The sequence below is a fragment of the Rhizophagus irregularis genome, chromosome 30 (genome assembly GCF_026210795.1).
Source record: "Rhizophagus irregularis chromosome 30, complete sequence".
NCBI classification, from domain to species: domain Eukaryota; kingdom Fungi; phylum Glomeromycota; class Glomeromycetes; order Glomerales; family Glomeraceae; genus Rhizophagus; species Rhizophagus irregularis.
In genome coordinates, this window is record NC_089458.1 from 3,071,692 (window position 1) to 3,086,915 (window position 15,224).

General features: G+C 32.7%; 1 protein-coding gene across 1 annotated transcript; it reads left to right on the top strand.

The window, feature by feature from the left end:
* Positions 1 to 14,824: 14,824 nt before the first annotated feature.
* OCT59_022084 (uncharacterized protein) lies at positions 14,825 to 15,132 on the top strand (the record flags this gene model as incomplete). Its single annotated transcript, XM_025326347.2, has 2 exons — positions 14,825 to 14,845; positions 14,932 to 15,132. 2 exons carry the CDS (start codon positions 14,825 to 14,827, stop codon positions 15,130 to 15,132), a joined length of 222 nt encoding a protein of 73 aa, XP_025176536.2.
* Between the last annotated feature and the right edge of the window lie 92 nt (positions 15,133 to 15,224).

Genomic DNA, 15,224 nt, shown 5'->3' on the forward strand with positions numbered 1-15,224 from the left:
GATTGCTCTTTTTCTGTATATAGCCCTTGTCCCACACGCAAAGTGGATGATCACCTTAACAAACTATATTCACGCTTTAATGCTAGTCCTCGATATAGTCATCAGGATTCGCACCAATCACGTGATAAATCCAATTCTCGTTCAAGATCGCGATCTAATTCTAGATCCCGTAATAATCCTTCCTCATCCCGATCCAACAATAACAATAATAATATTAACACTCCCTGTCCCGATATTTTTAACCGTAATAATCAGACCAATAACAATAACACCAACTCCAGAGTCAATGTAAATTCTTCCGGTTCTACTCAATCTCCTCATATGCCACATCCTAATAGTTCTACATCTACTTCTCAGAGTAATAACCTTACTTATACGCTTCCTCAACACATCATTAATGATTTACGGGCGCAGATTAAAAAAATTGCTAACACCCTTAGAATTCTCAATAAAACTGTCTTCTAGATGCAGGATACTATTACGACACATGAGTATAGGCTAACAGAGCTTGAATCAATGATGAGCTATAATTACCCTAACAACGCTGATTTACATTCATCTCCTGTTAATACTGAACTTTATTCCCAAGATGTTGGATGGGATAATGAACCATCCTATAATACGAGTTCACGATCCGATCTTCCTCCCTATACTTCTTCTTCTCTTATGGACACATCTCCTGATGCTTCCTTTTCAGCTTTGGATCCTAACTTCGTCTTGTCCAATAGACATGTCCCCTTACCATCTTCTTGACCTAATACTAGTGTCCCTGATGTTACTGCCTTCTGCCTGCAATTGGAAATTTCTAATGTTACTAGCGTCCATAAAAATCTTTCTGTTCAACTTGGTTCGATTATGGAAAAATTGGACTCCTTCTCTCCTCCAAATCCTTCCCCTTCTAATGATTGAATACCAATTTACATCGGATGCATCACAGGGATTTCACCCCCTAATAGTGCGATACCTAATAATAGTGTTCCTAATAATCATTCTCTTTTTCCTTCCCCTCTTATTAATTTTGGACAAATCAATGTTAATGGTTTGTGTTCCCCTGTTCGTCAGTTGCATTTGTTAAATTATTTCCTTCATTCCTCTTTTGGCGTTTTATCTTTAAATGATACTCGTCTTACCCCTTCTAGTGCTAAATTTATTTATCATAATGAACACTCCCAATATAATTTTAAGTCCTATTGGGCTCCTTCCCCTTCTAATTCACGACCTCATGATGGTGTTGGTCTTTTACTTCGCCATCCTTTACATAAACATGTTCAGAAGATTGATCCTTGGAAAGGTCGTCTTTTAAAATTAGATTTTTTTTTTCACCAAACAAAAATTTCTATTATTTCTGTCTATATTCCTCCTTATCATTCTATTCATTATAAAGAACGCGATGCTATTTTTGCACAACTTAATTTATGGCTTGATAAAGCCCGTTCTAATAATTATCATGTAGTCATCCTTGGTGATTTTAATGCAGATGCAATTTCACATTCACATCTTCCTTAACATCATTTGAAAATTTTGCGTTCACTTTCTTCTCGATATTTTACGGATCATCAATCCCATATTTCTTCAATTTCAGGTCCTAGTTCTACCTTTTACCATCAAAATGGTTCTTCAAAACTTGATTATATTTGGTCATCCCCTGGATTTCCTGCTCCTGGTCTCTTCTCTCATGTTGAAACTTGTCCTAAGATGAATGATAATCAATTTACTGATCACCGTGTACTTATAACGGCATTTAACTTCAGCTCTTATTTCGCTACTCTAGCTAAAGCTAGATTAAAACAAAAAAGCGAACAGCGCACCATTTTTCTTTACAAAAATTTAAAGGATGATGTTTGGGATGCATTTTCTAATGAAGTGAATTCCCGTCTTGAGCTTTATTTGGCTACACACCATCCTTCCATATCTTCACTTTCTGCCTTTCCTTTGGACAAACTTTGGCACGCTCTTAAACGTTCTATTCTTGGTGGTGCCATCGATTCTTTACCATTTCAACATGTATCCAATACCCATCATCATAAATATTCTCCCAAGCTCACAATGCTTATTGCTATTAACAAATTCTTGGATAGATTATTGTTTAAATTGACTACGTCTCAGACTAGTCATCCTACTTAAATTTTACAAATGATTAATTCTCTACCTACACAATTGATTCTTTTGAAATCTCTTTTAACAGATTATACTATACCTATATATAATACAACACCTCGCCCTGCTTTTGTCAAATTTTTGCCTTCACAAAAAGCTTTGGTCTCTCCTTATCTCTCCACGCAATTTTATCAACATCGTGTGGATTCTATTGAATATTATACTGCTCTTAGAGATGAGCATTTCTCTATGTCGCCGGGTTCTTTTATTTCCTCAGCTCTGTCAGTGGAACATCGCTCTATCGTTCTCGATAGAGTTTTAGTTGTAATTGACTCCAAACCCACATTACTTACTGATCCTTCAGAGATCAAACAAGCTGCTATCAAACATTTCCAATCGGTTGTTACTCCTCCTTTGTTCCAGCATTCTTCTATAGATTTATTTCCTTCGCGCTGGCAAAAAGCGTATACTCCTATTTCTAGCATTGACTCGTCTTTATATACCTCAGTCATGTCTCCTATTCTGGAAGAAGAATAGAAGAACACTATCCAGTCTATGCCTAATAACAAGGCCTCTGGTCCTTCTAAGATCTCTTATGAGATGCTCAAACATTTAACTGGAGAAGCTTTCAATTTGTCTCTTGTATTAGCTAATGCCTGCCTTATTCATAGAGATATTCCTGCTGATTGGCGTAAAGCGCTTGTTTATCCCATTCCCAAGCCTCATGAATTTGACGCCCAATTAAAGAATACGCGTCCTATTACTTTGTTAAAAACTGTACGAAAATGTGTGGTTAAAGTCGTTACGATTTAACTTTCAAAAATCCTTGCTGACTAAGGTTGCTTGCCGAAACCTAGGGGTTTAGGCAAGATGGCGTTTTGCCGAAAAGCGAAATTCTGCCGAAACTATATTAAAGTTATATTAAAAAACTGGCGAAACTTTGGAGAAAGGCGAAACTGCCGAAATTTATTATAAATGCCGAAACTGCCGAAACTCTGCCAAAACTATAATAAATCTATAGTAAAATTTTGACGAAACTAATTGTAGGATTTTGAAGAGGTTTAGACAAGCAACCTTATCGCTGACAACCAAGTACTTCAAGGTGGTAATTTTGCTGGATTACCAGGCGGTTCTACTGACATTTCTATTAAAATGCTTGATGCTATTATTCATCAACGCTGCTTTGACAAAACTGATGACCAAGAGTTATGGATTGTTTCTCAAGACATTTCTAAGGCTTTTGACTCGATTGATTTAAGCATGCTTAAATTGGCTTTAATCCGTTTGCATATCCCGCCTTTGTTGATCAAATTTATCATTAATCTTTTTACAAGACGCAATAATAAAATTATTACTCATTATGGTGATACTTCTGGATATAGAGTTAGAATAGGTATTGACCAGGGTGAAATTATTTCTCCGTTATTATGGGTAATTTATTTTGATCCTTTGCTTACAACACTTAATCGAAAAGCTTGTGATCCCTTTATTTTGAAATCCTCTGCATTATTGGATTACTCTCTGATTGAATATGAACAACATAATCTCCCTGTTTCACATATTACATTTATGGATGACTCTACTTTGATTGCTTTATTTAAACGAGGAATTAAAGATCGCCTTTTCATTACAGTGACACCTCTCTAAGTGCACCCTCCTTGAGACCATAGTAAAAAAATAGTAGAATGTGCACTTAGAGAGGGTGTGCATTTATAGAGAGTAAAATATTAAGAGCTCTTATAAGTTGGGACCAGGCCCACCGTGCACTTAAAGAGAATTTATATAGTACGTGCACTTATAGAGGGTGCACTTATAGAGGTGTCACTGTACTGCTGAATTCTATACTTTAAATAATACTCAAGCGAATTCTGCAAAATATATCCTTCTTTCTTTTGAACAATTTTCTCAAACCGTAGTGTTTGATCTTTTTTCTTCTCCTTTAATTTCAAGTTGTACCCTTACTTTAAAGGCTTTAGCTTTGTCTACCTCTTTCCGTTTTTTAGGTGTCTGGTTTTGTCTTTCGGCTTTTTCTCGCTTTGTGCATAATCAAGCTACTTCCATGGTCAAAGATATGGCTGCTTTACTTAGCCCTAAAAAGCTTTTGGCACAACATGTGGCTTATCTTTATAATGTTGTCCTACTTCCAAGGCTTGAATTTCGCTTACAAACCACATTGTTTGCTGAATCTACCATTAATTGTATAGTTTCTCCAATGCTTTCCCTTATTCGACAGAAGGCCGGTTTTGCTTCAGTTACTCTTCTTTCTGCGCTTTTCACATTGTTGCCATTCTCAATCCAACATGCTTTTAGCCGATTTTTATCATCTCATGTGGCTTCATGGCAAAGAATTTTTTCCCATCCTTTATATATACTCTTTGCCAATTATATGATTACTTATCTCCAAGGCTTCTTGGATTGTGATGTTTGTCCTTCTACTATTGACTTGGAACCATGGTCTCATACCTTTTCCCTTTGAACACATTCATTATTCAATTCTTTATTGTTCTCTTCTCGATTGAATATCACGTGGTTGTTATTGTTCTGACCTCTGAGAAAAGATTTACGTTTGGTGATCCCACTCCAGTCCATTTTACCCAAAGACTTATTTACTTCCATGAAAAATGTTTGGAAGAATTTCTGCACTCATTTCCTTGCCCAATTGGTTACTCCGTATGGCTCTCAACTTCTCTCATAAAAAGATTTACGTTTTCTTAAACGTGTTTTGAATAAAGGATCTGTGCCTGCTTGGTTCACTTTTTTATTTAATTTTGTTGTTATTTCTAATTCTTCTTTCTTTTTTGTTTTACCGCAATTTAGAATACCTAATTCCCATACTGTAGCTTCTATCTCCTTTATAGATATTAGTCAAAATTATTTGTTCAATCCTCAATGGGCTATTTCTTTTAATCGCAATACTAACTCTTTCCTTGTTAGCCGTGTGATCATTACCTATCCTGCTTCGTGAAATAAAGCTCTTATTTCACATTGGATTGCGTCATCTGTCGATGACTTATTGTTCGAATTCACTGCATGCCAAGGTTGTGCCTCTGCTATTCCGTGATCCTCTACCTCCAAGATATTGCTTAAACAATGTCCTTCTGAAAAATGTTTTTCTTATGTGCCTCTATCAAATCTTATTTGTTACCTACGAAGTCTCGTACTTATATACATGCGGACACTCGTTCGGTTTTACTTTCTGCCTCGTTAGGCTATGCCAAATCTTTGTTATTATTTCATCTTTTTGCTCCGGTTCGATTACTTCCTATGAACGATCAAATGTTTAGGATTTCCGATATCCAACTTCCTTCTTCGGTGTCTACACTTTATGTTGATGGCTCTTTCCTTCCTTTGTCTAGTCATTCGGCACCTTCGATAGCTTATGCATAGACTGCTATCGATTCTGATGGATTCATTTTAGAATCTCACTATAATACCATTCCTTTTTTTTTTCCTTCTGCCTTGCGTTCAGAAGTTTTTGCTTTATTACATGGACTGGACTCCCTCCCTCGGAATTCCAAAATTATAGTCGCCACTGATTGTGCGCAATTAATTTCTTTATGGTCTTCGTACATGGATGCTCCCTTTATTCCTAAATTGCTTAAAGAAGCCAACCACCTTTTGTGGTTGTCAATACGAGCTATTATTTTACATAAGAACCTGGAAGTTACTTTGATCAAGATTCCTGCTCACGCTGATGACTCTTTGAATAATCATGTAGATGATTTAGCAAAAGCTGCCCATATGGACTCGCACCTTCCTTTTCAATTGTCACCTGAACTTCTGGCTTCTTGTGTTTTACAATTTAATTCCTTCCCTGTGAATATGAATATCCAGAAATTTATTAGAGAAATCTTTGACGCTAAGAATCTCTTAACTCTTGTTACATTACCGAGATTCAATCTTAATTCCTCTATTTCTGATATTGATTGGGCTTGTACCAAATTTTGTTTTAATAATAAACAATTCAATTTTTCTCATCGGAATGGCCATTCTGAATTTTGTGCTTTCTGTATCAAAATTTTATTAGATATGCTTCTGACACTCTCAACTCTTCAGAAACGAAAACCTTATCTCTATGATCTGAGTTGGCTTTGTCCTCAGTGCAACTCCTCTCCTAAAGATGTTAGCCGTAATTGATTGGCCGATACTGTAATATTACAGCATACAGCATTACAGTTATGACACTTTTCGTAATACTGTAATTAGGCCGTAATGCTGTAATTGGGTCGTAATGCTGTAATTAGGTCGCAATGCTATAATTAGGCTGTAATGTCGTAATTTTAATGGCATAAAAATTTAAAATAAAAGTAATGAATTATAAAAGTAAATTACAATAGTTTATATGTTGTGTAATTTTAATTTTTAGGGGGTACATAAGACGCGTCGCATTTTTTTTTGTATTTTGTATACGCATTCGTATAAAGAAAAAAATTATATAATGAACTAAAATCCCTAGGATGGGTAGTCGGGGGAGGGGAGGGGAGGGGAGGGGAGGGGTGGGGTGGGGTGGGTAGTCAGGGGTGGAAGGTGGGAAATATTAAGTTTTTTTCAAAAAATTTATATTAAATTAGCATAATATCTTTAATAATTAGATGATTTTATGCATAATTTACATATAAACTTTTTTACAAAAAAAAAATTATTATTATTATTATTTTTGATATTATTTACCCCTTAAAATTGAAATTACACGGTCACATATTTCCTAAAATCCGAAATCCGAAATCCGAAATATAATTCCGGCCGAAATTAACGTAATTTCACTTAAACATGTAATTTCAGCCGAAAATCATAATTCAGCCAAAACGGGAATGTAGATCTTTCCTTTTTTGGCGATAGCCGTTCCACAAAAATTGATTTTAGCGGGAACGACACTGGAATTTTGTGTAACAACACTTTCCTTTTTAGGATATTTGTTAATTTCTGCTAAAATTAAGTGCATAATTCTGGCCGAAATTACATACGTAATTTCGGAATTACGGCATTATGGATTAGTTACGGCATTAAGACCTAATTACAGTATTACGACCTAATTATGGCATTACAACCTAATTACAGCATTACAACTTTTGCTTTTTAATGTAGATAGGTTGCAACCTATTACATACGACACTGTGTTTTAATATTACAGTTACGGCTAACATCTTTAGGAGTGACTATAGAGGGAGTTGACTGTATCTCTGAAATATTACACTAAATTACACCTAATAAATTTCCTGATGAATCTTATATTGTCAGGTGAAATTTTGGTTATGAGAGTACTTTTTACATTAAATGTATACTTGTTCTTGGAAAAAACTCCCTCCTTTCAGTCTACATCTATAAGAAAATTTCAACAAGACCTATTATAAAATAATAGAAAAAAAAAGGATTTTAATAAATAAAACAGGGTAAAAAAAGGGTTAATATTATATGTATAATATTAGCAAGCATACCACTGGTCAAAATTGATGCTATCGGGTACATATCGGGTACCTATATATCAGTGACTAATCAGATACATATCGGACATTTATTACATATCAGGTACCCGATATGTAACATATCAAATATGCCTAAAAATCAGATTCCCGATATCTAAACGATTAGTCACTGATATGTAACACTGAATCAATCTTATACATATCGGGTACCGATATGCAAAATATTTATTTATTGTATTTGTATTATATAATTCAAAGAAATATATTAAAATTATTACTAAAAAAAGTATTTTAATATTAAAGATAATCGTTTATTCATATAAAACCCCTTATTTTCAATTTTTTTTTATTTTTTCTGATATCACGAATAACTGACGAAAATATTAAAAATATACATATTTTATTTTAAAATTAATTGGATTGAATGTTCAAATTAATCTTACATACAACTTTATTTTAATCAATTCGTATAAATGCCAATTGATAAGAATAACCTAATAAAAGTATTTAATCATAATATTTAATTATTTTTATGTTTTTTTACCCCCTTTTTTTGCTTTTTTTGTTTTTTTTATTTTTTCTTTTTTTATTTTCATATTCATCGTTATGATATTCGTCACTTTCTTCATCTTGATCAGTATTATAATCATATGTTGGAATTTCATTTGTTGAACGATTAAATCTTTTAAGAGCCTCGTCGGTCAGACACCAATTTGGTGTATCCACTGGAGGCATACTTGTTGTTGTTTTACATCTTTGAACTCTTTTAATTTTTAGAATTTGAGGTTTTTTCCTCAGTTTTTCAACTGTCGGATCAATCCGATCATGTAATAAACGCTGAAGCTTTAATAAATAATTACTATTAATAAATAAAATAAAAAAAATAATCATAAATATATAGTACATACTGCAGAAGAACGCCACCATGTTTTATATATATGAATTGACATTGTCTTTTCTTTAACAGCAGATTCTTCACCAATTATATCATTTTCTTCATCAGAATCGGTTTCCTCCCACTCCTCTGAATGATAACCAGATTCCTTAAGAATTCGTACAAGCTCCTTCTCTGGGTATCTACAAATGTATTTATCATTATTTTCTATTAAATAGTTTGCCGCTTGAGCTCTTCTTTTTTTTTTCTATAATAATAAATAATTATAAAATTAAATAAAATTAACTAAATTCCCACTTCATATTAATAAAATGGTTACTAACGTCCATAGTTCTTGAATTCTTCTTTAATCTCCTCCTATCCATTTTCACTTTGTCGTCTCCTTGCTTCTTTATATTGCTTACACAATGGCGTGAACGCTCAACGTCCATGTAACATCTTTAAGATGTCACTATTCGAAACATTATACTTTTTGTTGACTAACTTATAAAGCGGTGGAAGTAATTTTGTAATTATATTTTCTTTTTGTTCAAGCCACGTACGATCACTATCGATCTCATATATATCCATAAATTCAGAATCTACCCAGATAAAGACTTCTTTCTATAAATAATAAATAAACGTAAATATTTGGGAAAATTCAATGACAGATAATAAAAAAATACTTACTTTAATTGTTCGATACATATTTTGATTCAAATGAATAGCATTGTCTGACAAGGACGAAGATGAATAGGTAGAAGATGATGAGGAAGATGAGGAGGTAGATTCTTGATCACTATCCATCATTGCCTACTTTGATTGCTTTGATTGAGAAGAGGAATTTGTGAAAAAAGATTTGTGAGCAAATTTATAGATTTCGAAGTTGTTGAGATTTGATTACGCGAATGAGTAATGCAAGATACGCGAATGAGTGACGCGAGATATGCGAATGAGTGACGCGAGATACGCGAACTTGATTTTGAAGAACTGCATGCGAATCTGATCTAAAAGAATAATTAAACGTTTATTTTATCTTACCAAAAACGCGAAACTGATTTTGAAATAGGAATTAAACGCGAAACTAATCTTAATCTTAAGGAAAAATTGAACGTGTATCTGATCCTAAAAGAAAGGTTGAACACGAAATTGAAGAATTGAACGCGAACTTGTTCCTGATCCTAAAAAAGTGATTAAAGAACCTGATTTTGGAAAAATTGAATTGATAATTTTTTTGAAAATTTTTTAATAAGCGTACTTCATTTAAGTAATTGTAACCTTAACTTTCTTAGCTATTTCATAAAATACAAAATGAATAATAAAAAAAGTAAAATTGAAACCTTTAACTCAGTGTCTGATTTAGTAAAACACAAAAAAAGTAAAATTGAAACCTCTACCTCTGTTTCTGATTTAGTAAAACCCAGGAAAAGTAAAATTGAAACTTCTGCCTCCATGTCTGATTTAATAAAATCCAAAAAAACTAAAATTGAAATCTCTACCTCTGTATCCGATTTAATAAAATCTAAAACGGCCAATTCAATAAAATTAAAAAAACCAAAAATGGCCGATTTAATAAAACCCAGAAAAAAGTATTTGTATCCATGCCATTGTATTCGTTGTGATGGCGCAGAGGTTGATTTTCGCACTCAAGAAAATCATACAAATGATGAAAGTTTGTGGAACTCAGAGGATACTAGGAAAAATCAGGAAGATACTATTACAGCGAGAAAACAAAAAAGATTAATCATTATTCAAGATGTAAACCTTACAAAAAAGCGAAAAAGGGCATCAAGTTCTAATCTCGATTCTTTCCAACATAATAGTGGCTTTAATCCTTTCAATGAAGATACTGATTCATTCCAACCAAATAATAATGAAAACATACATACATTATTTTCATCATCACCATTATTGCCAAATCCTTCTTATTTTCATGTTCCAGTACCTGATGAAAATAAGGATAACGATGAATATATATATTACAATGAAGAAGAAGAAAATGATGATAATGAGGATGACGGTGATGAGGATGACGGTGATGAGGATGATGGCGATGAGAATAATGGTGCTGAAAATAATGGTGGTGAAAATGAAGGCGATTATAATGAAGAAGAAGATGATGATGATGATGGAGATGATGAGGAGGAGGAGGAGGATATAGAAGAATTTTTTTCATCTCCTGAAATTGGTAATGATGAAGTATTTGTGATGGAAAGTTTAAATGATTCTATAGAAACCGAAATTATTCTATGGGTATTCAAATTTCAACAAAGATTTAGACTTCCAGATATAGCACTTGAAGTATTAATAAAATTCTTACATATTGTACTTACTCGTTTAGATAAATCACAATTTAAAAATTTTCCAGCATCCTTATATCTTGCAAAAAAAATGTTAAATATCTTTCAACCAAAAATGCAGTTAGCTGTATGCAACAATTGTCATAAATTGTATAATGTTAGAAATATTGTTGAATACAAAGAAGAAGGAAAAGCTGCTATTGCAAATTGCCTACATGAAGAATTCCAGATAATCCAGTACCTAGTCGTCGTAATAAATGCAACAATCCACTTTCTATTCTTAAAAAAAGAAAGGGTGAAATAATTGCTGTACCTCGTATGATTTACCCTAAACCAAGTATTCGTCAGCAATTAAGTATGTTATACCAACGACCTGGGTTTGAAGATATGCTGGAATTATCAGGAATTCAAAGAGGAGGGGTTAATACCTATTCAGATATTTATGATGGTAAGGTATGGAAAACTTTCCCATTTAATGGTGATACCTTCTTTACACAAGAAACTGCGACAACACACCTGGGCCTTCTCTTTAATCTTGATTGGTTTCAACCTTTCACCTATACTCAACACAGTGCTGGTGCTATTTACGCGTCTATCTGTAATCTTCCGAGAACAGAAAGGAATAAACCCGAAAATATTATTTACTTAGGTTTTTTGCCAGGACTGAAAGAAGTAGGGTTGGAACGTATTAACCATTATTTAGCCCCTATTGTGGATGAGCTTTTAGAACTCTGGAAGGGCTGGAGAGTTCCAAAGACCTACCAATATACTGAAGGTTTAGACATAAAAGTTGCATTAATTATTGGATCATCAGATACACCAGCAACACGAAAGTTATTTGGGCATGGCTCAGCAGTAATGAAATGTCATAGGTGTGAAAAGCATAGTACTTATAGTGAAGTTTATAAAAAAACTCATTATGGAGGAATGCAAGAATATGATAAATGGGTAACAAATCCAAATCCTTAATTCATGCGGCAATATGCTCGTGAATGGTTGCAATGCAATTCAAAGTCCTCCAGGGATACACATTTTAAAGAACATGGTGTAAGGTGGAGCGAGTTGCTTCGCTTACCATATATAGATCCCATAAGATTTGCCGTGGTGGATCCAATGCATTGTCTTTTTCTAGGTATAGCAAAATGGATAATCAAATCCATTTTCATTAATCAAAATAAGTTAAGCATGGAGCAACTTCGAATTGCACAAAAGAGAATGGATTATATTGAATTACCTTCTGATATCGGTAGAATCCCCCCAAAGATTGCAATTGGAAATGAAGGTTTTTCAAATTTAACTGCTGATCAATGGAAAACCTTTATTATGATTTATTCCACGCCTATACTATGGGACATGCTAGATAATAATGATAGAAAGATCTTAGGACATTTTGTTCGAGCATGTAATCTTTTAGTAGCAAGATTTATTACAGAAGATGATCTGAGAGAAGCGCAAGAGAGGTTGAAGGACATGGCTCACCTTATAGAAAGAACATATGGGCCGGAATTTATAACAAGCAACATACACCTTGCACTTCATATTCCCAACTGTTGCCGTGACTATGGTTCCATATATAGTTTTTGGCTTTTTCCATATAAGAGACTTAATGGATATATTGGTAAGATGTTTGTTGTTATGTTAATATTTTTTAAAAATAAAGAATACAAATAAATCTATTATTATTATCCAGGATCATACCCTAATAGTAATCGACAAATAGAGCCTGAACTTATGCGAATCGTTCTTAAGAATACTTTAATAGATTATCATTTATCTTATAAATGGTCATCTGGTCTTCTAAAAGAATCTCTTAGTCTTATTATGCCAAAACAAGCTGTGGGTAGTTTGGCATTTACGGCAGAAAAGGATGAGTTACAACACTTTTTGTCTATGAGACATAATACATCTACGTTTTCCAAAATATATGGTACTGAGAGATTACCGGGTCAAATGCTTAATCCTTCGTGTTTCAAAGTTATTATACCTTTAGAATTGCGTAGATTTCTATGTGAATGGTATTCTATATTATATGAAAAAGAACAAAATGAAATATTAGGATTTATGGACCTGGTAATTGATCAACACGCAAGATTACAAATTGGTGCTGAAATATTTGGATCTATGATTTCGGGTCATCAAGAAAAAAATGTAACTATTCTTGCAAAATGGAAAGCGTCTAATGATGATTCAGTTGATATATACCCAGGAGATGTTCAATATTATTTTGAACATACACTTAGATTACCTGAAGGACCAAGAAAACATCTTCTAGCATATGTTAAGTGATATAAAAGTGCACCTTCCTCTGATATCCGGTTTAAACATAGATTCATAGAACCAGAGATATCAAATACCAAACTATGGCAAGCTGAATACTTTCAGGAAGGTTGTGATTCAATAATAGCTGTTCATAGAATACTATGTAGAGCTACAAAATTCAAAAGTGTGTGCGTAGGAAAAAGGAAATATTTGTCAATAATACCATTAAATAGAAAATTTAATTTATAGATTTCTTTAAAAATTAACATTTCATTGTATTACATTCGATAATAAAGGTAATACGGTCATACAGAATACAATAATAAAATTTCCTTTTATAATAATTAAAATTGATCATCACACCAAAATCATAAATTGCTAAATTTGTTAAGTGACAATATTAAATTTTGCTCGTAGACAAAGTCAAAATTAACCTTATATAGAATAAAGATCTACCGATGATTAATTCGCGATTAATATTTAATTATGCAAACGCAAATTTTTACAATTACTTTACAATTAAAATTGATTGTATGCAAATCATGTACGAAATACATTAACATTATTAAATAACAATCATTGGTATCATACCGCACCAATAATCGGTCGGTGTCGGTCATAATTGTATTTGTAAAAAAATAAAATTTAAATAAAGACTGATTTAATAAATTTATAAATTTTTTTCTCGTGACGTTCACTCAACTTGCAAGGAGAATATTTAATTTATTTACGCTGGATATATTATAGTTCTTAAAATTGTTTTCTGTATAATGAATTTAATGATATAATACTTGTATCATTTAATTGTGTAATACCTGTATCAATCAAACATATCAATTTAATTGATTACTTTAAAACTGATTTTTTTAAGAGTATACAAAATTATTTCTCTGATTCGTAATACAGAAATAATAGAAATAATCACAATTAAGATCAAATTATATTATGATTATGCGCAGAAAAGTGGTATATTTTTTTACATAAATAAGGCAATTATCGAATTTTTTTTATTTATCTTTTTAACCCAATTTTTCATCATAATAAATCAATCTTTTTAACCCAATTTTTTATCACAATAAATCAATTTTTTATTTATAATAAATGGCCAACCTTAATATTTTAAACGTTAACATAAATAACGTACTTTCCAACTGGCCGTTCGATACCACCAGGGCATTAATTAGGTAAATTTGTATAACTGATAAATCTTACAATAAAAAAAAATGGAAAGTTAAAATGGTAACTTTATTTATACTAATTAGATACCGGCGCTTGTAACATAATGTTTTCGAGGATCGTTCGATCCGAGATCATTCAATAATATGGGCAAGAATAGCTAGGAGAATAAGCAACAATTATAACTTTATTGTCACCCAAAATCAATGCCGCAATAAATGGAGGGCATTGAAGAGTGGTGAATCTTTTACCATTTGTAATTAATTTGTGAATATTAGGGGATGGCCAGAAATGACATCATTTCCTAAGGGGGGGAGGGGGTTAAGACCATGATGATGTTACACACCTTCCATTTTTAGACACTTGTAATTAATATAATTCTAGCCAGAATTATGTTTTAATTTTACATTTCCTTAAAATAAATGATGACATAGGGAGGGGGGGGTCAAAAATCCTAAAATTTAAATTACGTCATTTCTGGCCATCCCCTTAGTAAATACTTTATTAATATATTTAATTAATAATAGGTTTCGAAAATTTGACTAGGATTAATAATAGTTTGTATATTTGAGGTTAACGTTAAATTTCTTAACCAATTCACATAAAACCAATTTTATTTATTTTAGGGAATCCTGATGGTCACCCGATCCACTCTCCCAACAATTACGATATTCGCTTTTTTAATGAATTAAGCGATGAATTCTGGCTGCAAACTAGTAATTGATTCGATCTTAATTATGATACTTTGTATATATTACTGATTCATTAAATTTATATTTACATTTTTTTCTTTTTATTTTAGACAGGTTACGCAGGGCGTACCTGCAGCAGAGAGTGGATCGACGGACCTATAGGTATAGGGAACGACGCCGGCGTCATTCCCAAAGCCGTAGCAGCAGCAGCAACAGCAGCAGCAGCAGCAGCGATCGGAGGAGGAGAAGAAGAAATAGAAGAAGAAGAAATAGAAGAAGAAGAAATAGGAATTAAGGTAAATACTAATTAATCATGAATTTATAATTAGATGGATATATATCACTAATGCGTAAAACTATAATCTTATTCCATGAATTTTGCGAAAAATAGACCCTCCCTTCC